The sequence below is a fragment of the Malaya genurostris genome, chromosome 3 (assembly GCF_030247185.1).
Source record: "Malaya genurostris strain Urasoe2022 chromosome 3, Malgen_1.1, whole genome shotgun sequence".
Classification (NCBI taxonomy): Eukaryota; Metazoa; Arthropoda; class Insecta; order Diptera; family Culicidae; genus Malaya; species Malaya genurostris.
This window is the reverse complement of record NC_080572.1, coordinates 281,617,406-281,642,667: the sequence shown is the minus strand read 5'-3', so window position 1 is coordinate 281,642,667 and position 25,262 is coordinate 281,617,406. Positions and strand designations below refer to the sequence as shown.

Here is a 25,262-nt window from a genome sequence, read left to right as displayed (position 1 = left end):
CTTCGACCGATTGAGGAATTTTGGGCATTAACTAAGGCACATCTTAGAAAACATGTCTCGGCAGCCGAAACCATTCAACAGTTCGAAAAAGATTGTCAAAAAGTGTCAGAACTTGTCGTCAAGAAGTCTGTACGGAATTTAATGAGGAACGTTCGCAAGGAGATGCACCAGCTAGTCTACTATGGCTAAACAGCAAATGTTGAGAATAATATTCTGTTGTTGTAGTCTAATATTATCAGTATATCGAATAAAATTTGAATATCTAACACTTGTGAATTAATTACAGCGAAATCAAAGTGCGTCCATACTTTCTAGGACAGTCTTTATAATCCCAAATAAAATGCCTGAATTTCGTCTGGGTCCGTTAAATATTTTATACCTAAAGCGACGAAGTAAAAATGGGAAAAGTTCTTAGCCAGGTTCGAAACTGGTCCAATTTGTAGGTCATGTTGGTTGCTGGTCATACGAACCAACTTCGGCTATTCCGGTCCTCGAAATTAGGTTTCAGAAGTATTGGAAATAGTGGTCAAACCCTGAACAATGGATCTACCTTACTTTTCTTCAAGATGGTCAAATCGATGTTCACAAACTTGTAGATTCAAAGGAAAAGTCTTGCGGTTTCATACAGAATATTTTATAGTTCCGGAACTATAGGGTGTTTTGATTCGTAAATTATTCTAGATTACGTTGAAACAAACTTTCCTGATTCTATTCAATGAACAGTTGTTTTTAGAATTCCACAGTAATATTTATGGCTCAAATTTTGCGGTTTGTGAAATTCGATGCTCACTTTTTTCCCATACAATCGAAAGGGTGCCAGAAAAAAAGGTCATCTCTGAATTATTGGTTGTTCTAGTCCCAATCGCAGTCACAGGATATTTAAATAGCATTGAGTAAATGAACTGAACAGGATACCTTCATTAAAATCAATTTATTTGCAAATTTTCTGGATTATGTACAGTTTTCATTCGTTACAGCGTGTAAAACAATAAATCATTATTACCGTTAATAGTACTCGAATCAATTAGCTCATAAAAATATATTGCTTGCGTTAGGTCTCTTCTTATTACTCTGTGTGCTTAATGTAAGTAAAAAAAACTTTAGCCTACAGACTGATTTCCATTAGTGTCAATTAAAAGTACAGTTTACTTAAACGTAGGACGAAATCATTTAAATTAAATCTTTTAGTAACAATCGTTTCACTTACACTGGTTACTTAAACAGGTTATTTATTTTTTCGCGCCCACAGAAAGTATCGCAAAATCACAACATTTCCAACCGGATGAATCGCTTGAACGGAGAAGTTTTAAACGATTGTCAAAGTTGCCATTTTGCATTCTTCAACTGGATCGCGTCGTGTCATTGCTTCGATTAGTATCGGGTAATTTCCCGATCGGAATATTTCCCGCTCATTTTACTGACCGAAAATCGATCGGAATATCGATCACGCTCGTCAAACCGATCGGTCTTGTAATCGATCTCGTGCGGCGTGTAGCCAATGCTCTTTTGCCAGTGTTTAGTCCAGTAGAGGTCTTCGTTGCGCAGTTGATCTGGTGTTTTGGCGTCGCGGCACACGATCACACAGTAGATCATACTGCCGACAAGGGTGGCGAAACCGAAGATCAAGAAGATCACTCCCAGTATCCTACCGAAAGGGAGGGGGGGAAATGGTGTTAGCGTTGAATTACTTAATCGAAATTACCCGTCACTTACCATACAAAAAGCGGTTCCATGAATTGCATCACTATCACAAAGCCCAGGGTGACCAGAATGAGGCCCAGATTGAGAAGTAACATCAGACAGCAGACACCTTTCACGTTCGGACAGAACGGATTCGGGGCGGACATCGCCTCCACCTTGGCACCGTGACGTCGCGAACTGCGACCCGTTTTTGCAGTGCTGGCAACACTGTACACACTTCGTGGTCCTCGCGAGGAATTATGATTCCGATGGGCACTGTAACGACTACCGAAAGGGGATAAAAATTTGTCCATGTCCGTGGTCAGTGCACTAAAGTGCACTCTTACCTAATTTCCGATGGAGCTTTATAAGCTGCCGAGGTCACATAGATATCGCTTCCGGTTTCGCCTCCATGGTCATAGCTGAGGGCTGATGGTGCTCGGGGAGGAGCTCGTGTCGGTGGACTAGATAGTGGCCGAGGACCTCCGGCAGGACCGTGCCCATTTCCGTTCTGGTGGTATTTGTCCGTGCGTGACTTCCTTGTCGGAGCCGTCGGTGGCGTAGCCCGTTCATTGGTGACCGTGTACTCCGACACCGTTCGATCCGAGGCTGCCCGTTGACTGTCCTCGCCGTCGGTGGAGTAACCTCGGTTGGCTTGGGAGTATGGCAAATCTACCGTGTCGCGGCCACCATGATTCGCGATGTAGTGGTTACCCTTAACCCTGAAAACAAAACGAACAAACCATGGTCAGAATTTACTTTCTTCGTTTGGGAAGCGGGGAAAAATGCCGACTCACTTTTTGACCGTTCGCTCGTGGATGTTTTTCAACATTTTTTTTCTCTATTGTTCGAAGTGCGCCAAGGGGGATTCGGATGAGGATCAGGTTGTTAAACGCTAATAATTATTTAATTGCTGCCGTTTCTTCGGTTCTCCTTCGTTTTTGGTGGTCGTTGTCTATTCGATTCCGACCGTCATGATCATGAGAGAGGAAGGGAGGGTGCACGTTCTTCAATCTTCAATGTACAGTTTTGATTTTTTTGATTTTCATCGGTATTGTGCTGCAAGGCTGTGAGAGTGAGAAATTTTTTGAGGGGGCACTCTTCTTACGTTAGTTTTTGATACTGCCGCTGGATCTGGTGGAAACAAGGTCGTCCGAGAAGAATTAACGCCAAAGAGGAAAAATTTATGGGTTTCAATCACTTCAAGAAGCTGAAAGTGAAATGGAGAAGAAAATGGATTAATGCTTTTATTGTTTAATTCGATAGCAATAATTGGAAGATGGATGTTTCATTTTTTTTCTCAAATTATATACCTTCCACGGTGGTTGAATTGATTGATTGAATAATATCGGAGATGATAGCATCTTTTATTTCAATTTTTATTCGTTCTCAATTTACCATCATTACTATTGTTCAAATATTTATTTTCCATCTTCAGCCGATGGTTGACGCTACTGTACAGAGCCGAAATTCAGTTGGAGATCGATAACTCTATTGTGTCTTTTTCGCTTGATACCAAATCTAACCCAGTTTCCACCTCAAAACAGCTGTCGAACCGTTTGTTTGAAGCCAGTTTCGGACCTAGTTTCAATGTCATTGAATTGAAAATCGAGTCAGTTTCGAATCTGATTTTTAAATTCGCACCCAAAAAAGTTTCGTAAAAGGTGTTTGTTTGATGAACCTACCCTGAGCCAGTTTCAGTATTCTCAGACGAAAACGAAATTACTTTGCTTTTAATAGAGACCCTTCATGAGGCCATCGCTTACTGCGATTAAAATATTTTTAAAATATGTCGGAAAAGAGGACAAAGTTTTAAAGTTATCTTTATCTAGTCTCCTAAAAAAATTGAATTTATACCAGAATCGTTATCGAATAAGACAGTAAAAAACAAATATGAGGCTGTTGGATTGGATCCTTTTATTGAAACTACGTGACAGTTTTCGGCTCAGTAAAGACTGTCCCAGAAAGTATGGACGCACTATGATTTCGCTGTAAATAATTCACAAGTGTTAGATATTCAAATTTTATTCGATATACTGATAATATTAGACTACAACAACAGAATATTATTCTCGACATTTGCTACTTAGCCATTGTAGACTAGCTGGCGCACCTTCTTGCGAACGTTTCTCATTAAATTCCATCAGGAATTTAGGATAATATTTTGAACAGTGTGAGATAACCACAAACAACTCAAAAATTAAGTTTTCTCAAAATTTCAAAATAATGCGGAAAACTCTTTACTTTCGCTTGGGTTTTTCGCGCAAGGACGACGATTTTTAGGTAGTCAGGCACATATCTTCAACTGGATGCGTATAAAAGGGGAACCGTGGTGAAAATCGATCATTTGATTCTCGATCGTACTTCTGTTAAGTTCGGACGTGTCTTATTCCCGGGTGTACCGCCGTTAGTTTATCTGAAATCGTTAGTAAATCGTTGTCGTTCTCGTCGCGTTGTCTCGCGAAAGGAAGCAACCCGACATGGGTAAAAAGAGCTCTTCGAAAGGGCAAACTAAAAAACGCCCAGCCGATGGGGAAACTGATACAACGAGTTCCAAGAAGCTTTTGGCAAGCAACCAGTACTCCATTCTTCCGGAAGAGGTATTAGAAAGGAAAGAGAAACTTCCCCCGTTCTATGTGAAAGGAAAATCGGAACATCTTATCACGGATATTACCGACCTTGTTAACAAAGGCCTTCAAGCATCAATCAGACTGTGCTCTGATGGATACAAAATCACCGTTCCTTCCATTCGTCATTTCAAAGCAGTGGAAAAATATCTGGAATTACGAAAAATGGAATACTTCACTCATGACATCGCTGCGAACAAGCCGTTCAAAGTGGTGTTGCGTTGGTTGCCTGAAATGGAAGTGGAGGTGTTGAAGCAAGCACTGGAAAATGTAAAATTGGTCCCAGAATCAATTTACAAAATCATGCGTCACAACAAGGAAGCTAAATATCGCGACCAGCTGTATCTGATCCATTTGAAACGTGGTTCAATCACTTTAGCCGAACTGAAGTCACTCCGCACACTTCACAATATTGCCGTTCAATGGGAGCGGTACAAGCCCGTACATCGTGATGTCACGCAATGTTCCAATTGTCTGAATTTTGGACATGGAACCAGAAACTGCCATATTCGCCCTCGAATGCCAGATGGAAGAAGAAGTAGACATAGTTAAGTGTCACAATTGTGGAGGTGATCACTTGTCCACCAGCCGTACGTGCCCCAAGCGTAAGGAGTTCATCGATTTTCGTAAACGAACATCCAACAAGAATCAACCGAAACGCAAAAAGGAGGTGGAATTCGACATCAATGATTTCCCTCCATTGAACCCTGTACTTCCCGGTCGGCCATCAGCTCCGCAGCTATCAAATCCAAATCCGATTAATCCTACCCCTCCAGGATTTCGGTCATACGCTCAAGTGACAGGTGCTACCCAACCCGGTGGCATGTACTCCATGGATCAACTCGCTTTCCTTTTTCTCGAATTGGATAAGCAAACCCGTGCTTGCCGTACAGCCCAAGACCAGGTGGCTGTTATGATGAAGTTTTATTATAACCATGGACAGTTCTTCAATCCGAGTCCTTAATTGGAATGCCAGGAGTGTGGCACCAAAAAAACTTGAATTCAGCGAGTTCCTAGAAGCCGAAAAAATCGACATAGCTGCAATCACCGAGACGCATCTAAATCCAAATGATACCTTCAGTCTTCCTGACTTCACATTCGTCCGCTTAGATCGCACATCGTCCGGAGGGGGTGGTGTGGCGATAGCAATTCGTAAAGGGATTCCCTTTAAGCTACTGCCTAGTTTCAACACAACGACCATCGAAGCGCTTGGCATCATAGTTACAACATCAATCGGTGAAATAGTGTTTATAACAGTTTACTGTCCTAAGCAGTTCAGTGCCCGTGCTAACGGGAGCAATCAGTTCCAGAATGATCTTCAGAAGCTGACACGCAGAAATACCAAATTTATTATTGCTGGTGATTTAAATGCTCGCTCCGGTTCCTGGGGCTGCACAACGACAAAATTCTCCATGACGATGCTCAGTGTGGACATTATATCATCGCAAACCCGGATGAACCCACGTTTTATTCACATGCGGGTGTTGGATCTACGCTCGACCTATTTCTGACAAACATGGTTGTCGGTTTATCTATTCCGGAAACAAAAACTGCACTATCGTCTGACCACCTTCCGGTGATGTTGGAGATCGGTGCTGAATACGTTCGTTCCCGTAGTTCCCGTAAAAACTTTCATCGTGCTAACTGGGACCGGTTGGTAAATCACATCGAAAGCCGCATTGATGATACCACTTCCATCGAGACCTGCGAAGACGTCGACAGTGTATTAGAAAGATTTACCAAGTTAGTGCAGGAATCTGAGGATCTACATGTTCCGGTGGTGCCGATCACACGTAAGTTTATTCAACTTGATCAGAAAACCAAGCAATTGATTTCTCTAAAAAATTCGCTGAGGCGTCAATATCAGCAAACTCTGAATAACAGCCGAAAAGTTCTTTTCAAAGCACTATCTCGGATTGTAAAAATCAGACTGGAAAAAATTCGGAATAGAAAATTTTCCAAAGATATTAAACATCTTCCGGACTACTCTCGTCCCTTCTGGCGGCTGGCCAAGGTACTGAAAGAGAAGCCGAAACCGATTCCTCCGTTGAAGGATAATGATGCTTTGCTCATTACTCCCTTAGAAAAGGCAAATTCAATTGCTCTGCACTTTAAATCGTCACACTGTCTCGGTATTAATATCGTCAGTCCGAAAGAAGACTTAGTCCAGGAGTCAATCTTGCACATTGATCGTGCTACCGTCGAAGTTTCCCCCGAAGCCCGTATTACCGTTGATGAAATAAAGAAAAACATCAAGTTTACTCGAAATATGAAGGCGCCCGGTTTTGATGGGCTTTTTAACGTTGTCCTGAAAAAACTGGGTCCCAAATCTTTGGAGTTGCTCTGTAAAATTTTCAACAGTTGCCTTGCCTTGAGCTATTTCCCGTCGCAATGGAAACTTGCAAAAGTTGTTCCTATCCTCAAGCCCGGAAAAGATCCGACATCACCGTCAAGCTATCGACCAATTAGCTTGCTGTCTTCACTCAGCAAACTGTTTGAACGCTCCATCTACAGTCGCATTCTAATGCATGTGGATGATCACCGCATTCTCCCGGATGAACAGTTCGGCTTCCGTAAAGGTCACTCGACAGTGCACCAACTGCTTCGTGTGACAAATGAAATCAACCGTAACAAAACCGTGTCTAAATCAACCATAATGGCCTTCCTGGACATCGAGAAGGCTTTCGACAGTGTTTGGCATAATGGTCTCATCCACAAATTGGTTACCTTCAACTTTCCAATGTACCTGGTTAAAATGGTTAACAGTTACCTGAAACAGCGTAGCTCCCGAGTGTTCCTCCAAGGAACGCTTTCTGACGAGTTCGACGTTCCAGCCGGAGTCCCCCAGGGAAGCATCCTTGGGCCTGTTCTGTACAATATATTCACTGCCGATGCCCCCGTTCTTCCTCGGAATGGGAAACGTTCATTTTTCGCCGATGATTCATCGTTGTCGTACAGCGGCCGAGTGGTCAATCATCTAATAAGCAATCTTCAGAGAGGAATTGACTGCTACACCAGCTACCTGTCGGACTGGAAGATTCGCGTGAATGCTTCCAAGACACAGGTCATCATCTTCCCTCACCGGAACACGCAGCGGTTGCTAAATCCACCGAAAAACATCCAGGTCCAAGGAGTGAACATCGCATGGTCAGACTCAGTACTATACTTGGGGCTGAACATGGATGCCAAATCCCTTTATCGACACCACGTAGAAGCCGTTGGGCAAAAAAGCTTGCTCTTGCTTAAAAAGCTCTACCCGTTAATAAATAGGAAGTCGAAACTGTCCATCATTAACCGTCTTGCAGTTTACATGCAAATCGTCCGTCCGATGCTGCTGTATGCTTCGCCCATCTGGATGAACTGTGCTCCAACACACAGGAGAAAAGTTCAAGTGATCCAGAATAAATATCTCCGGATGATACTCCAGGTTCCGCTGTCCACGCGAATCTCGGATATCCACGAACTGGCCAACATCAAAACAATCAACGAACAAATGGTTGAAGTCTACAATCGCTACCAGCAAGCAGCAAGTGTATCTGAACATCACATCATTCGTGAATTGTTTTCTTAGGTCTTATATTAAATTCGTAGGTTATCAAATTAAAAACATCAACTACAAAGTTAAAATGTAAATTAGCAAACTGCATAAAAAATCCAAAATTTGTTAAAAACATTACTACAAAAACTGAGATGAAAAACCAATTGTTGAATCCCTCTATTTGTAAAATAGCACATTGTAAACCGTCAAACTGTTTTAAATAAAAATTAAATTTATGCAAAAAAAAAAAATCGATCATTTCTTTTCGTGCGTTCGATGGAAGCAGACGTTGTGGGAGTTAAACCTTCAACCAGCAGCGACGGAGAGAGCGCCTTCTGCGTGGTTAAAACCTCAAACGCTCAGGTAGCAACTTTCATTCGCTTACTGGCCATCAAGGCGAGAAGACTGCCATCGCGGGAGTTAAACCAGCAGCGACGGAGAGAGCACCTGCCTTCATTTGGTTTTCGGTAGTCGTAACGAGAAGTTCAATTTTCAGATTTTAGTTCCGCAATATAGGTTTAGAATTCAGAGCCTGCGTGCTGAAACTGGATTCTGGAACTGTATTCCGGAACTAATTTGAGTTTCGAAATTGCAATTCTAGAATTGACACTGGATTCTGAGTCTGTTATTGGTTCTAAATTTAGTTCTTGAACTCTGGATCCAGTTCTTTATTCCAGACTTCTTCTATTCGGTTCTTCTTAGAACCATAATAATACTCCTAAAGAATTATGCGGAAATTTACTTTACTGTACTCTATAAAACCCATTCTGGTAGTCATGGCGAAAAATCGTCTTCATGTTTTAGAGCTTAGTTCTGGAATATGGGTTTAGAATTCAGAGTCTGCGTGCTGAACTAATTCAAATCGTCACCATCTTTTATTATAAAGAACTATAGTGCTTATTTCATAATATTTAATTGCGTTTCAGAATGTTTAATGTAACTAATCTGTAATTTAGTCTAGGCGCATCGTTTAAATTTCTAGTAATGAAAGAGGGGAAAGTTTCACAATTCAAACAATCGATGAACTACCAATTCGAATTCGGAAGCATAAATAAAGCGTGTCATATTCGTATTCACGATATCCAGTTATGTCTCTGACATTACACACCCGTACTTTTTTTTCGAACTGTTGAATGGTTTCGGCTGCCGAGACAGTGTGGCGGAATTACAAAACCACCACGTTTTCCACGTTAAACCCTCAGAACAATTGCAATAGTACATTTCATTTCGACACAATGTAGTTACATTGTAAACGTCTTCTTGAGAATACTTTGTACGGAAACCAGCCATACATCGTAGCACATACAGCCTTATGATTTGATTCATCGGCACTTTACAAATCATAAACTTTAAATATTTTATGAGTTGGACCGATACAGCCGAAATTATGCTCGGTACCAAAAACGGTCCTCCTATCTTAAACACTTGAACTGCTTACAGCGCACAAGCAAAGTAACGCAATGAATATAAACACTTTAAACCATGTGCGCCGCTGGCGTGGATTTTCCGCCTCGCGCGAAGGAAAATAAATAACTTCAATTGTTCTTGCCATCGCTGCGGGTCGAGCGATGTTTATTAAACACTAGCCTTCTCCATATAATCATTACCAAAACCTTTTCGATATATGTAATTGTCAAGTCTCAAAACTTCTCGTCAAACCTACACGTACACAGAGAAAATTTGTACATTTTATAAAAACCAAAATGCAAAAAATAAAGACACATTCATTCAGTAACCAAGACGGGAACTGGACTTCTTCGTTAAAGAAAGAAACCTGCCACAACAGGTTTTCTAAGATGTGCCTTCGTTAATGCCCAAAATTCCTCAATTGGTCGAAGTTGTGGGCAATTTGGTGGATTCATGTCTTTTGGGACGAAAGTGACATTTTTGGTAGTATACCATACTACCGTTGATTTCGAGTAGTGGCAGGAAGCAAGATCTGGCCAGAAGACAACAGGATCCTTGTGGCTTCGAATCATGGGTAGAAGTCGTTTTTGTAAACATTCCTTGATGTATATTTCGCTGTTCATTGAAGCAGTGGTGATGAAGGGTTTCGAAATCTTACCGCAGCTACAAATTACTTGCCAGACCATAGCTTTCTTACCAACTTTTTTGACTTCAATCGATGTCTCGGACTGGTTTAACACATGCGCTTCTCGCACCGTATAATATTGTGGTCCCGGCAAGGATTTGTAATCAAGTTTCACGTAGGTTTCGTCGTCCATGATTATGTAGTTCAAATTTCCAGCAAGAGTCGTATTGTACAACTTTCGAACCCTCGGCCTGATCGATGCTTCTTGTTTCGGACTACGTTTTGGTTGTTTCTGCTTCTTATAGGTTTGAAGATTCAAACGTTCTTTAGTACGACGAACATTTGACTTCGAAGTGCCCACTTTTTTGGCCACATCCCGAACAGGTAATATTGCCAGTTTAATCATTTTCAACAAATCTTCAGTTGTCAAGACGAAACAGAGGGATGGACCAAACCAAACGTTTGAGATCCAATTGTATGGAACCTAGGAGTATTGTTAGTTGTATTTAGTAAGAGCAGGGTTTTTTCTGTCACTTCTCTCTAAGGGGCTTCCGTTGTTTTAAGGAGAAAATGATGAAGTCATCCTTTTTTTCGTTGTTTAAAAAAAAACAATATTTTAGTAAAAAATAATAGCTGAACTTTTATTTAGGTTTTTTTTTGTTATGAAATAGTAAATTTTGATTACAAAATACGTAAGAAATTTATAGGCAGCTTCCAGGTTTTTAATCAAATTTTGCTAATAAATCTTTTCGCAATTATGAACTTTAGTGTTTGGGTGCATTGCAGAAATATGATTTTTAATTGTGTCCACATACTTCAAAGGATGAAAAATTGCAGGCCCGTACTCCCTTTACCGACGTGTTTAACTGCTGAAGAGTAAACTACAGACAGGTCTGGACAGCTGGAAAATTGTGATCAATGCAGCAAAAACTCAGGTCATCTTGTTTCCACATTCAAGATCTCCAAAACTTGTTCCATCAGACAAATGCCGAATACAATTCGGTGATGAGGTCATTCAATGGTCCGACGAAGTTATCTATCTAGAAATCACCTTTGACAGACATCTCATCAGGTCTCTGTATCCGCTGATTTGTAGAACATCCAAACTGTGCCTGAAGAATCAGATGGCTGTCTATAAACAAATCATCTACCCCGCAATTGAATACGATTCAGAATCTGCCTCCTGGGACAAGGACTAGTGGAGTACATGATATGGCCTCTCTGGATCTAATAATTCAAAATTTGTACGTATTAGGTTAGGGATAGTTAAAACATTAGGATTAAACATTAGTTTGTAAAACAAGAGTAACTAAAACACCTATTATTAATAACGAATCATATGAACAACAAAGATGAAAGGCCAAAGGGTCAAAACACTTGTACTGTAAACACAAAAATAAGATTAATAAACAGGTATTTATGTAAATTTATGCATGAAAATCGTTCATTTCTTCTAGTGCTTCAGACGGAACTGGATGTCGAGCTAAGGTTCTCCCACCAACATCAGTAAGAACAAACCAAGTATTAAGCGTGAAACGTTCAGGTCGTGCTTTCATTTGGACTTCGATCGCCAGGTGGAGCAGTCGGCAATGAAAGCAGACCTTGTGCGTAGTATAAAACCTCAAACGCTCAAAGCTAGTTTCCATTTATGTTTCAGGAACTTTGTTCTAGAATACAGGTTTGGATTTCAGAACCTGCATGTTGGAACTGGATTCCGGAATTGAATTCAGTTTCGAAACTAGTTCAAAAACTAAACTGCAATTGAATTCTAAGTCTGTTCTAAGTTCTGAATTTTGCTCTTGCACTCAGGTCCAGTCTCTAATTCCAGAATTCTTCGAGTCGGTTTTTTTAGAACCAATAACTTATTTACAAAGAACAATCCGAAATTTTACTTTACTGTACTATCCTTCTTTTTCAACCAGTTGGAGCTCGTAGTTGTTGTAGGAACTTTCTATTAAACTGCTATATAAAATGCATAGCACCGACTCAGTTTAGGTGCATCGTTTCAAATTCTAGTAGTGAAAAGGGGGAAAGTAAGAAGAAAGCGTTTCAGCTTTATTCGTATCCACGACATCCAGTTATGTCTGTGACATTACACACCCGTACTTTTGTTCCAGAAATCCTATACCATGATCTTTCCGATCCATTGAGCCTCCCTTTCAGGCACTTGTTCCGCTTTCACTGGCGAATACTAATGGATCCAGCCGAACATGTATTCGAAGTGCGCTTGCGTTTGTCTGTTTAATTCTAAAAAAAGTATGTGCGGGACAGAGTTACCATGTTCACAGATTTTTCTGTAAAACCACAGATATTTTGCCACATAGATTCTGAGTCACAGGACACAGATTTTAGCGAAATTCACAGATCCCTACAGGTTTTTATGAATATTTCATAAAAATGGCAGATTTTCAAATTGGTTTTCACAGATTTTCACAGATTATGATCGAAAATATGCAACACAGATTTTTCAGTTTGAAACACAGATTTAAAAAAAACTCTGGTGTGGGGTCCAGCGATAGGTTATCTATCTCATTTGCAGAATCTTGCTCAATTATGGCAAGCTCGCGTACTTCCTCTTTCCTGTCATCCAGTACAATTTTATTATTTCAGTATATTTTACCCCGGTTTTAACCTCCATTTTATGTAGTTTTGACACTGTTCTGTATAAATGTATAGTCTCATACGAAATTCCTCAATTTCATTCGGATCCGACTACCGGTTCCTGAATATCCTGAGGTGATGAGCCTTGAAACATTTTCAAACAGTCACATAAGCGACGACTTAAAAAAATAACGAAAGTTTCGAAATTTTGGTTTTGCAAGTTGTTGGTTGTTTCTGTTAAAAATCCTAACTTCCATATAGTTGATGGCGCAAAAGCAGGGACGATATCATCAAGATTGGATATCAACATTTAGGGGCACTACGTGCCCTCGCGTGCCTCAACTAAAAAGCCCTGTGTAAGAGTAGCATAAGGTAGGTATCATTACATGGCGGGTTGAAACAGGGTTTTTTTTCTGTAACTCAGTCGAAAGTAGAGTAGAAATTGTCGGTAAATAACTGCAAATAACCACTTAAATAAAAGATTCAATTCAAATATATGCCGAGAGTCGAACGCCCTTCAAACCCACCATTTGATACGTGAGCCTATAGGCAGTTATCGTTTCTATTGATGTTGAGCCTATTAATTCCATTTTCCTTCTCTTCCAGCACAACTTGAACCGATGTCTGTCATGTAGAATACTAAATATTACCTCAATAACAACAAAAGATAAGCAATAAATGATTGAAGTTCAGTGATGTTTGCCGTGATACGCATTCAAAAAGGTTTTTTATTCACATCCGAACAAAGTAGGCTCTTGTAAAACGTGAGAGACTAACGGAATATCGAGGTTAACGGAGCGTTCGTTCCTAGAATGCCAGTCATTTCTGTCAGTGTGTTTATTTTTTTTTCATTATTATTATGTGCACAAACACTCCCCAGCGTGTGCATTTGTTATTGATTATTAATAAGTGTGACCGCAACCTGGCCTCATGGATTCGTGGGCGGGGCAAGGTAGGTTTGGCTTTGAATTAGTCACTGACGCTGCGCGACGGCCCTGGTCTGAAGGCAAAACACGACGTAGGTTCGGCCGAGGTCTTCTTTTCTTCCACACACTGTGCCGGGTCCGATGGGCGACAATGTCGACGGTGGCCTACGGTGGTTCTTCACACCTCGGTGGTGGCTGCTGCTGCTGCTATTTCAAGCGCAACTAGGGAACCGGCACTCGTCGGCATCCGTCGGCGCAGGAAGCTTACAACGGTCCTCCCCAGCACACATCTGCAAGCAAGCACTGTGCTAACAACTGTGTGAGGTGTGGTACCAATAGAAACAGAAACTTTGGTTTTTGCCTATCGCAGGCAGGTGATATCATCGTGCCACAGTTTTGCGAGCGGTTTGTCTGGAACGTTATGGCGAACCTCGAACGGAACGTAGGTCGTGACCATTGTAGACTTGCCAAGAGTTCGGATCCAATTACTCCGTGGCTCGCCGTGTCATATATATATTCAGATGGCGGTCCTCTCGCGTATCACCTGCCGCAACGTCGGGCGTTCGAACGGACGGACACCGGTCCCCAGCCCCTGAAGCGTGGCAGGCGCAAGTAAAACGACTTATTTCGTTCGACTCACGGTCCCCCTTCAGTTCGGTGGGTTGGACGGCGGTGGAAAATTATTTCCCATTTGTGCCAATGCTACATTAGAGAGGATAATTTTCTGAAAACGACTACTATTAAGATGAAGCTAATTGACTTTATTAGGGACAGTAATGCAACGTTATAGTTCATAGGGAAATGTGCTTTCAAAAACCGTTAGCGGAGGGGTTTGGCCAACTGATAATTCACGTGTAGCATTTTCATGAAGTGACACACAAATCTATTGTGCTTAACAACCATCAAACCGAAGGGCCGCTAGTCGGGTGTGGCGCACACTAATCCAACCGATATTACCGTAGCTGATTCCTGGCTGCCATCCCACCCACTGAGTGGAAACACCTTCCTTCAGGAATCATTCTCTGATCAAACGGCTCCGATAGAGACCGAGAAATGAAGTGCTTTAATGAGCTCCGGGCAGTTGACCGATAACGAAGTTGACGGGGGGGGGGTGCTTCAGTGCCTTTAGTGGATGGTCGTTCATTGTACTGTCAGGGAAAGGCTATGCTCTATTTTTGCTTTGGTTATTCCGGCACTCCGGTGTCGAAGTACGGCATTGAACACCCTCTCAAAGGGCCAGTCAGCCAGCCAGTCAGCCAGCCAGTCAGCCAGCCAGTCAGCCAGCCAGTCAGCCAGCTAGCCTTGGCCAAGGCGTGGCGAGATTTGCTATCGACAGGCAATCGCTGGGAAATCATTTCTCAAATCGTCCTCCAATCGTAAATTGTAAATTCAGGTTAAACGTTTATTCAAGTCGGTTACCACTCGGCCCACAGTTAGCCTCCCACAACATTATTCCGTACGGTTGCCAGTGAAGCAGGCTCGTCGTTCTCGTTTCGTTTGATCGGAAATAATTGGAAAATATTGGAAATTGAAACATGTTCCAAGTTTAATTATGCAACGAACGAATTCAATTTACTGTAAAGGAAATGGAAATTAATTTGTGGTACAATTCAATAGATCGAATTGTTCTACATTTTCCAAATCAAACCATCTCTTCAAATGGCATCGTTGCACTGATGATGACATTTTTCCACACAAGCAAAATAAAATTTACTAAGTATTACAATGGCACGAACTAGAAAGTTGGAAATTGAGAGCAGAAACGTTTGTTAGTTTACTTATTTCGATATCTTAAATGATAATAACAATTGGTTATTCATGAGCTGACAACTTAAATACTTCTCTAGTTGTTAACGCGAAAATGAACACAACACGCTATTAATAAAAAAAAAAATTCATTTATTTACTTGGCAGTAGCAAAAAGCCGGCTGAAACTGAATTACAAATCTCGTTCTGCAGTAGGCATAAAACCTCTTCATTTTTTATATCAACAGATTACAATAATTCAAAAGAACTACACACTTAAAACCGATTCTCGAGGTCGACATAATGAAATGCCGAATTAGATCGGCGACACGAAATTTTACTGATTGTTGCTCATTGCCGAAATTCGTTATAGTAAAGTTCTGATATCTCGGTAAAGCGTATTTCATTGCCGAAATTTGGCAAAATATGTTGCTGAGCTTGTCCGTAAACAACAAATATACCGAAATCAGCAAATCCGTTTGCCGAGATTTCGAACAGCCAATCACACATTAACACAATGCGTTGGTGCATTTATCAATATTGGCACGTTCGTTTTCATACAGTTGCACAGTTGCGGCACACGAAGGGTTCAGTTTTGACAAGTAGCTGTTTCATGGGGCACAGAGTGGCACACTTAGGCTCACAGTATATCACGTTTTTTTTTTTTTTTTTTGAAGGAACAATATAGTTTGTGTTAAGCAACTCTCCCCTTGGGCGTGACACTTGTCATCTAATGTCACTTATCGATTTTGTACAGCACCGGACGTCGCCATTTCTCATGGAGGTGAAAATATATACGAATTTGGCGAATGAAAAAGATTTCAGTATTACGTGAAAAACTAAGTGGAATCAAAATGTTCTTTTTATATATACTTCTGAATATTTGTTTATTTCCAGGTAGGACGAGCACTAAAAATAAAAGTTTTTATCAGTGATATTTGTTTTCGGGGTTCGAATTGTTTTTAATTAAAGTGAGCAATAATAAAATACACTCATTACCCAAACTTGGCTTTTGTGATAAGTTTTTCGAGCAATAATAAAGTAAAATCCATTCTACACTCGATTACTGATGACTCGGTAATCCACGATTCGATCCCGATCACTTTTGTCGAACTAACAGAAAAATTACAGCTGACAAGTTCGGCAATAATTGACAGTTCAGGATTGCTGAAATTCTCAGTAGGGTAACAGAGGTATTTTGGCCACTTCATATATTTTGGCCCACCTAACAAACTTTATGGATTTAATCGATGTTAAGTAACCCATGTTGCATCCATTCGAAGCTAATCACATTAAATAACCTATTGCGGAAGGGTTTTTCAAAGATATAACAACATTTGGTGGATATTTTTACAAAGTGGGCCAAAATAAAATCAATCCTAAAGTAGGCCAAAATACCTCTGTTACCCTAATTATACATTTTGCCGAGATGGTTACCGAACCCTCGGCTGTATAAATCTCGGCAATTATTTCGCCGAGACTTAGCAATAAAATTTAAGTGTGTAAATTCGGAACCTTGCAAAACTCAGGTTCGAAATCCAGATCTGAATTCAGTTCATGACAATACAATAAATGTTTTCAAAGTTTTTCGTCTATAAAATCAATGGAAACAATTAATTACTTCAGGGAGCCCGTAGGGTTTATTCCAATAGGCTTGAAAATTTCACAGAAAATTCTTGAAATATTTTACTATAAGAAAATATAAAGAAAATAATAAATAATTTATCAAAAGTGTTAGACCCTACCCGCCCCTTAATCGGAGAAACAAAATCAATAGTGAACTGCAATGCGTTGAACGCCACACAAAAATGAGCACGGTGCGCTGCAAACAAGACAATGCTTGACATATTGGACATACTCGCACACTGCGCTGCATACTGCATGAAGGCAGTCCTTGACTAAACAAAAAAAATGTGACAGATTTATTTATAGATTCTGTTTTGTGCGATAGCTCATACTGTGTAAAATGGTGGTATATTTTTTCAAGCATGATGCAAGAGCCGAAAATTGTCACGTATTATCAAAAAACGTGATTAATCCACCTAGCAGTAAGATGATACCTTTTTTTTATCAATCCGCATGTGTTTTTTGCATGGATATTCTGAGGTGTTTTAGTTCTCTTGACATTATTATTATCATCGTTTTAAACGGCAAATTGAGATTTTAATCACTCATTACCCTGTAATGTCGAAACTGCAAATCGTATCGAATTTCAATCTTAACGTGTGACAATCGATTGAACATTTCATGAGATGTCGAAGTAAGTTCCACTTTAGAGTTTTTGGTAATTATTTATGGTACTTCCAGAGCCGGTATTCAGGTACTAGCACAACCCAAAATGATTCGAATGGCCATAAATTAATACGCCAAACAATTTACATCTTCTATATCGGTATGAATTTTAAAAACTCATCATCTGTAATTCCAGAATCGGATAAAATTCACCAATTTTGTATGGGACCTTAAGTCCTTTAATTTGAATTTTTGTTTTTGAAGTTCGATTTGGCCTTTTTGAGAAAATGATTGAGCTTTCAGATACGATTCGATACTGGAACCGGAATTCTAAAATCGGTGTAGCCGAAATCAGTTAAATTCATCTGAGGAGTGGGTGGACATCTTTGAGAAATTGTAGTGCGAATTAAAATTTTGGGGTACATTCCAAACCCAAAAACGAATACCGCTTAAACTGAAATAAATTTATTTGGTAATCGACTATCCAAATCTGCTAACCCGATAAACCTGATCAATTCATGTGAAATGGACATTTTTATACTAATCACCCTGTATCCCCTAAACCAGAAGTCGGATCTGACTAAAAAGTAAGATGATTCACAGGATTTTAAGACCTCTCATTTGAATCATAGATGATTTTTAGATTTAATTTGAATTTTAGATCGGTTCAGCCATCTACGAGAAAAATAAATTGCTTTATTTTAATTTCGTTTCTTATATCATCCTGTGGTTCCGCAATCAGAAGTCGGATCCAAACGTAAATCAGGAACCTTGTTTGGGGGTATACTACTTTTCATGTGAATCTGAGTTTGTAGGAAACGGTTGAGTCATCTCCGAGAAAATTGAGTGAAATGATTTGTCACACACGCATTGGCTGATCTCGACGAACTGAGTCGTATGGTATTTGGAAGTTATATATTTATTTCTGTAAGTAGTTTAAATCAATATAATTATATAATTACTTTCAACTCGAAAATGCTGATATCATCTGGTTTATAAATGCCATATTCGAACGTTTATGTTGCCAAAAAGAACCGTGCTAAAATCGATCCGAGGCAAATTGTCATGAAAAAGGATGCTGTACACAGTCTTTTTGGTACTTAGAAACAATTGTATGTAACAGTATAAAAATTCGTATAATTTTACGTTGCTCCCAAGCATTGCTTTGCCATACAGCGCTCAAAACTCCTACTGCTGGAATAGGGGGAAAAGTCGCTTATACAAAAATGTCGATATCTCCGTTGGGGGCTGTCCATAAAAGACGTCACGCTTTTTTGACGATTTTTGACTCCCCATCCCCCCTTTGTCACAAATTGTCACAGAATCAAAGACCCCCCACCCCCCCTATGTCACATGTCACGAATTTAAAATAAATAAAATTCATCTCAATACATTCTCAATATGTATGACAAACTATACAAATATGAGGGAAAAATCGATTTATTACAGATTAAAAAATATCACTAAAACTACAAAATCATCGGAATTATGTTTTGTTCAACTACAAAGTATTGTACACAGATGATATGGTTTGTTGTTACAATATAGTATATGGTTATTTTATAATATGCTGTAGTAACAAAAAATGGCAGGTGATTAAAATAATGATAAAGAACTTCTGCTGAACCATATGACATGAATTCACTATGGCTATTATCGTTGTAGTATAGTTTTATATGGCTTTTTTTAAAAAGGCTCCAACCACCGGCTCTAATAAATAAGCGAATTCAAAAGTTTTATTTCGCTTCAGTCCAACTGGATTATTCTAAACCACATTTAGAGTAGCTCTATCTTCTATGGAACATAACATCAATTTTTTTTATACCAAATATAACAGTAATACATGGTGACCTATCATAAATAGACATTGGTAAATGTAAATATTACACTCATTGCTTCATTTGTATATTGATCTGACCAATTCAGATTTTAGGATTACAGCTACACCTTCGGTTTAATAATTATTAGTTCGTCAAATATATAAAATATATTATTTTGTCCCAACTGTACATCATACTCGAAGATAATTTTTTACTTGCTACAAACCGTTAGAATAAACTTCTGAGGTTTGTAATTTCTGTAAAGTGGCACAAATGTAAGGAAAACTGCATGACTAACTCGAATACAGCTGTAGCTCAATTGGATAGAGCGGCAGGTCTTCTCTAGGATAGATTCAAATCCATTAGATTTACATTCATCGATAGACTTGAAATCAACGTTGAACGAATGAAACGAGAGCAACGCAAAACATTTATAATGTTATTTTTTCTATTCCTTTTGACACTGTCGATAAAACAGTTGGAAAAACAGCACGCTCAAATAATTTTAAACAGTATTTTGCTGCAAAACTAGAACAGAACAATACTACTAACGGTTCGAGTGGTAATTGTAAATCAGAGTGTATGCAAACCTGTTTATATATACTGTGGTGTTGAAACTGTGAGGAATGTTTCACTGAGCGGGAGTTATACTAAAATGGATTATAAAAAACCATTTCTTTTATCGTTTTTGCTGAAAATTGTTCGAGAAAATTGGCATTTTTGTATGGTAACGTTACTTAACAGCCTATTCGGTATATTGTAAGATCGGGCCTGACCACAAGGGAAAAAGTAAATAAGATTATCCGAAACGTCGATTTATCGTTTTCTAAACCATAAGAGAAAAGGAAACGAAACAATATTTTATCCTCGAAATACCATTCCTGTAGACGTAAAGGTATGGTTCCGATTTATTCGGGCTGTTTTATCCCTCCTAGAGGTACACAGATATATTATTGTTTTAGGTTAACAATAATATTTCCTTAGTGTAGCATACAGGGCTGAGAAAATAAAGACCAAAACCTTATCAAAAAGAGATCACTGCCGGAGAATCTTTTCATGATCAGTTGATCAGGGAATTTTAAATCACATCGATCAATATCGGTACTGATCTTCCGTCACACAATGGGTAGTGATTTTAAGCTAAAATGATTCTTGATTTATGTAAGTTCAATCATTGGATGATTCGATAAGCTTTGATGTTGGTGGAGGAAAATCACATATGATCAAGATAAGACATGACATGATCTACGTCTGAAATCGGTGATCTTCCGCCCTTTTTCAAATGGAGTACAATTGAATAAACTACATCAGAATCAGATAAGAGAAATTCTTATGATATACTATTATCAATGCTAGAAAATCAAATTACTGAAAAAATTGTTAGTGCATAACCTAAGTTAAACCGTTTTAAGGCATCTTTTTCTTTTTTATTCGTATTAGGCAAAATTTATTAATTTCGCTAATTTACTCGCGCCTCCGTACACTTTTGCTGATCACAACAGAAATGATTTCCTGCATCATTCATTTCCGAATTTACAAGAAGAAGCTTTTACATCAATAAATACACGTTTTCCTATAGAATGTAAACGTTTATTGTGGAGATTTTTTCAGAAAATTGGGCAAAGCAGTAATATAATTAGGTATTTCAAAAATGCGCTCATTGAAAATATTGGACGTCACATTCCAAAAACCTCTCCCCCTTCCCCCTGTCACAAAAAGTCACGTTTTATGAAACACCCCCCTCCCCCTTGCGGCGTGACGTCTTTTATGGACAGCCCCTTGACGGATTTTACCAATCTATGGCAGTGTGGAATCTAAGTATAGAAACATATTCTGCTTTCAAGGTCAAGTGTAACAGATACTGTCAAAACTGGAAATTTTGACATAAAGCTTTGTATAACTCAAAAAGTAAACATCTGATCTCAAAACCATTCAATAGCGTTCTGGGTGACGGGGAGACCTTTCATTTGCGACTAGTTTGATCAAAATCGGTTCAGCCATCTCTGAGATCTCGACCTCTTAGTTGACAACACACATACAGACACACACACATGCACACACACACGGACATTTACTCGTCGAGCTGAATCGATTGGTATATGACATTCGGCGCTCCGGGCCTCGGAAATTTTTTCTAAAGTTTGAGCGAATTCTATACCTATTTTTTATATATATAAAAAAAGGTAAAAAGGATAAATTCTGACCGCCTCATATTCGTTTCTTTTTTACTGTTTTATACGCGAAGGATCGCAAAGACTAAGCATTTTCGTTTCCCACTGCAACAAAAGCGAGTATCAATACCAACGTCACTCGTTTCCCTTTGTTTCTGGTGTCTGGCTGCCTCGCCGTTACCAGACATACATCCTAAACGATACAACCGTATCCACCAGGATTTCTGAAGTAGACGTGACTGCCAGCCGTTTGTCATACCGATGGAAATCTTTGACATTTTCAGCAATGGTGAAAAGATGAAAACGCTCGGCTAACTAATACCGTTTTCGTTTATTGATCAGAGCAGCCCGAGAGCTGACCCAGAGTCGCCAAATCAACTTTTGATGTGTTTGTTTTAGCAACCTGGGGTCGCTCTAGATCGGACTCCAATCGCGTAGTTTCGCTCTGAAAATTTTCTCGGGTCGCACAACGCATCCATGAGTGTTTGTTTATTATTTTCTTTTTACCTATTTTTATATATATAAAAAATAGGTATAGAATTCGCTCAAACTTTCGAAAATTTTTCCGAGGCTTGGAGGGCCGAATGACATATACCAATCGATTCAGCTCGACGAACTGAGCAAATGTCTGTGTGTGTGTGTATGTGTGTGTGTCTGTATGTGTGTTGTCAACTAAGAGGTCGAGATCTCAGAGATGGCTGGACCGATTTTCATCAAACTAGTCGCAAATGAAAGGTCTCCCCGTCACCCAAAACGCTATTGAATGGTTTTGAGATCGGATGTTTACTTTTTGAGTTATACAAAGTTTTATGTCAAAATTTTCAGTTTTTTGACAGTATCTGTCACAATTGACCTTGAAAACAGAATATGTTTTCAGACTTAGATTCCGCACGGTAATACCTATCCAACAAGCCATAGACTGTTAAAATCCGTCCATTTTTAACGGAGATATCGAAATTTTTCTGTAAGCGACTTTTCCCCCTATTCCAGCAGTAGGAGTTTTGAGCGCTGTATGACAAAGAAATGACGTTGCTTGGGAGCAACGGAAAACACGATTTTTTATACTGTTACATACAATTGTTTCTAAGAACCAAAAGGATTGTGTACAGCATTCTTTTTCATGACATTTAGCCTCGGACCGATTTTGGCACGGCTCGTTTTTGGCAACATAATCGTTCGAATATGACATATATAAACCAGATGATGGCAGAATTTTTTTTAATTATTTTGTTTTAAACTACTTACAGCAATAAATGCTGGAACAACATAACATCCATATACCATTCGAATCAGTTCGTCGAGATCAGCAAATGCGTGTGTGACAAATAACTTCAATTAATTTTCTCGGAAAATTTCTTTTCTACAAATTCAGATTCATACGAAAAGTCGTATGCTCCCAAACAAAGTTCCTGCATTATGTTTGGTTCCGACCTCTGGTTTCGGAACTACAGGATGATATGTGAAACGAAATCAAAATTGTGTAACTCATTTTTCTTGAAGATGGCTGAACCGATCTAAGATGCAAATGAAATCTAAGAATCATCTAAGATTCAAATGAAAAGTTTCAAAGTTCTATAAAACATCTTGCTTTTCAGTCAGATCCAACTTCCGGTTTCGGGGATTGTATAAAAATGTCTATTCCACATAATTTAATCAGGTTTATCGGGTTAGCAGATTTGGATAGTCGATAAAAAAATTAACTTTTTTCAGTTTTAGTGGTATTCAGTTGTCGATCAGAAGGCACCTAAAAATTTAATTCGTGCTATGATCTCTCAAAGATGTCTTAACTGATTTTCAAATGTTTTGAAACAAATGTAAAGTGTACAGCTACTCAGGTGAATTTATCTGACTTCGGCCATACCGCTTTTAGAATTCCGGTTCCAGTATAAAATCGTTTCTCAAAGCTCAATCGTTTTCTCAAAAAAAGCCTAATCAAATTTCAGAAACAAAAATTTTAATTAAAACAAACTTATATACAAAAATTAATTATTTTATCCAATTATGACTTCCGGTTCTCGAATTACATGATGATGAATTTTTAAAATTCAAACCGATATAGAAGATGACAATCACGAAAAGCTTCAAAGTTGAACTCAAAACTGTTGTAATTTATTCGTCATATGGCCATACGAATCGGTTTGGGTTATGCTGGTTCCTGAATACCGGCTCTGGAAGTACCTTAAATTACCGTAAACTCTAGAGTGGAACTTACATATCATCGATATGTTTAATCGATTATCACACTTCTAGATTCAAATTCGATCCGATTTGCAGTTTCGACATTACAGAGTAATGAGTGATTAAAATCTCAAATTGTCGCTTAAAACGAGGGTCATTAAAATAATGTCATGAAAACTTAAACACCGAAGAATATTCATGCAAAAAACACATGCGGATTGATAAAAATAGGTATCATCTCACTGCTAGGTGGATTAAACACGTTTTTATATGAGCTGTTGTTTAGGGCGCGTACCACGTGTTCGTTTTACTCGGCGTCAGAGTCGCCCGCGTGTAGGTTCTAAAACGAAAACGGTATACGAGGTCTTTTCAAAAAGTACCCGGAATTCTCATTTTTCTAAAAAAATATTTATTTATTCGTCTACATCTATATGGTCCCCTTCAAAGTAATCCCCCCTAGATATAATACACCTATGCCAGCGTTTTTTCCAGTCTTCGAAACACCCCTGATAGTCACTTTTTGTAATGCTCTGTAGCACTCTCAGCGATTCTGCCTTTATCTCTTCAATCGATGAAAAACGCTGTCCTTTCATGGGTCTCTTCAACTTTGGGAACAGGAAAAAATCACACGGAGCGATATCTGGTGAATAAGGAGGTTGCGGCATGATTAAAGTCTTGTTTTTAGCCAAAAAATTTGATCAAAATTCAGCAGTTTTGGAACGAATTTTGCTGCCACTCGTTTCATGCCCAAAACATTTGAAAAAATATGATGGCATGAGCCAACTGATATGCCAACTTCATCAGCAACTTCTCTAATAGTGATTCGGCGATCATCCAAAAAATGATTTTCCACTTTTCCCACATTTTCATCGATTATTGACGTGCTGGGTCGACCGGAGCGTTCGTCGTCTTCAACGTCTTCGCGGCCATCTTGGAAACGCTTATACCACTCGTAAACACTTGTTTTATTCATAGCAGACTCACCGTAGGCTCTCTGTAACATTTCGCACACTTTATTTCATTTTTCACGCAAAATTTAATACAAATTCTTTGACTCTTCAATTCTTCCATTGTTTAAACTAACAAAAATCGCCGTGCTCAAAAAAACACGTCTACACCAGCCGCTACAAGACAGAATGTAAACAATGAATACAGCTGAAAATTTCACCATACATTAGGGACATATGTACCAACCCAATAAAAAAAATTTTGACCGCCGGACTCTCCAGACGCGCGCAATTAAAATATTCCGGGAACTTTTTGAACAGACCTCGTATGATAGGTCAACTCAAACCGAATTTCTCAATGGTGTATTATTGAAATAATAAAACGACGTTGCAATGTATGTTTATGTTAAATGTTTCTGAACCGATTGGTAGTTCAATTAAATAAATCCATCGACGAATAACTGAGTTATAAGCGTTCAAAATTATGATAGGAAAAATTTACGGGGCTGGTTTTGCAATTTTAATTGACACTCGGCCCTGTATAGTGAAGAGTGCCAAAAATTCTCTATCATTTCGCCACTAATGTCACGAAACAGTAACAGATACAGATTCTATTTTCGTTTTTTTTTATTCGTCGTATTTCGGTATGCTATCTGCAACCTTCATCAGTGTAAGTCTGTTCTGGAAGTACTCCGAATAGTGGAACTCACTTCGTTTTCTCGGAGATGGCCTAACCGATGTGAGAACGGTTTCATTTCATAGGT

The 25,262-nt window shown here is 39.1% G+C and overlaps 1 protein-coding gene across 3 annotated transcripts in view; it reads right to left on the bottom strand.

Moving 5' to 3' along the window:
* Window positions 1-912: 912 nt before the first annotated feature.
* LOC131439612 (uncharacterized) overlaps window positions 913-25,262 on the bottom strand; it is a 321,124-nt gene continuing 296,774 nt past the window's right edge. For all 3 annotated transcript variants that reach the window (XM_058610852.1, XM_058610851.1, XM_058610853.1), the window contains 4 exons: window positions 2,478-2,890; window positions 2,028-2,402; window positions 1,714-1,965; window positions 913-1,645 (listed from right to left, as the gene is read on the bottom strand). In XM_058610852.1, coding sequence (XP_058466835.1) covers window positions 1,372-1,645; window positions 1,714-1,965; window positions 2,028-2,402; window positions 2,478-2,512 — 936 coding nt within the window. In that variant the 5' untranslated portion in view covers window positions 2,513-2,890 and the 3' untranslated portion in view covers window positions 913-1,371. The remainder of the gene's footprint in view (window positions 1,646-1,713; window positions 1,966-2,027; window positions 2,403-2,477; window positions 2,891-25,262) is intronic.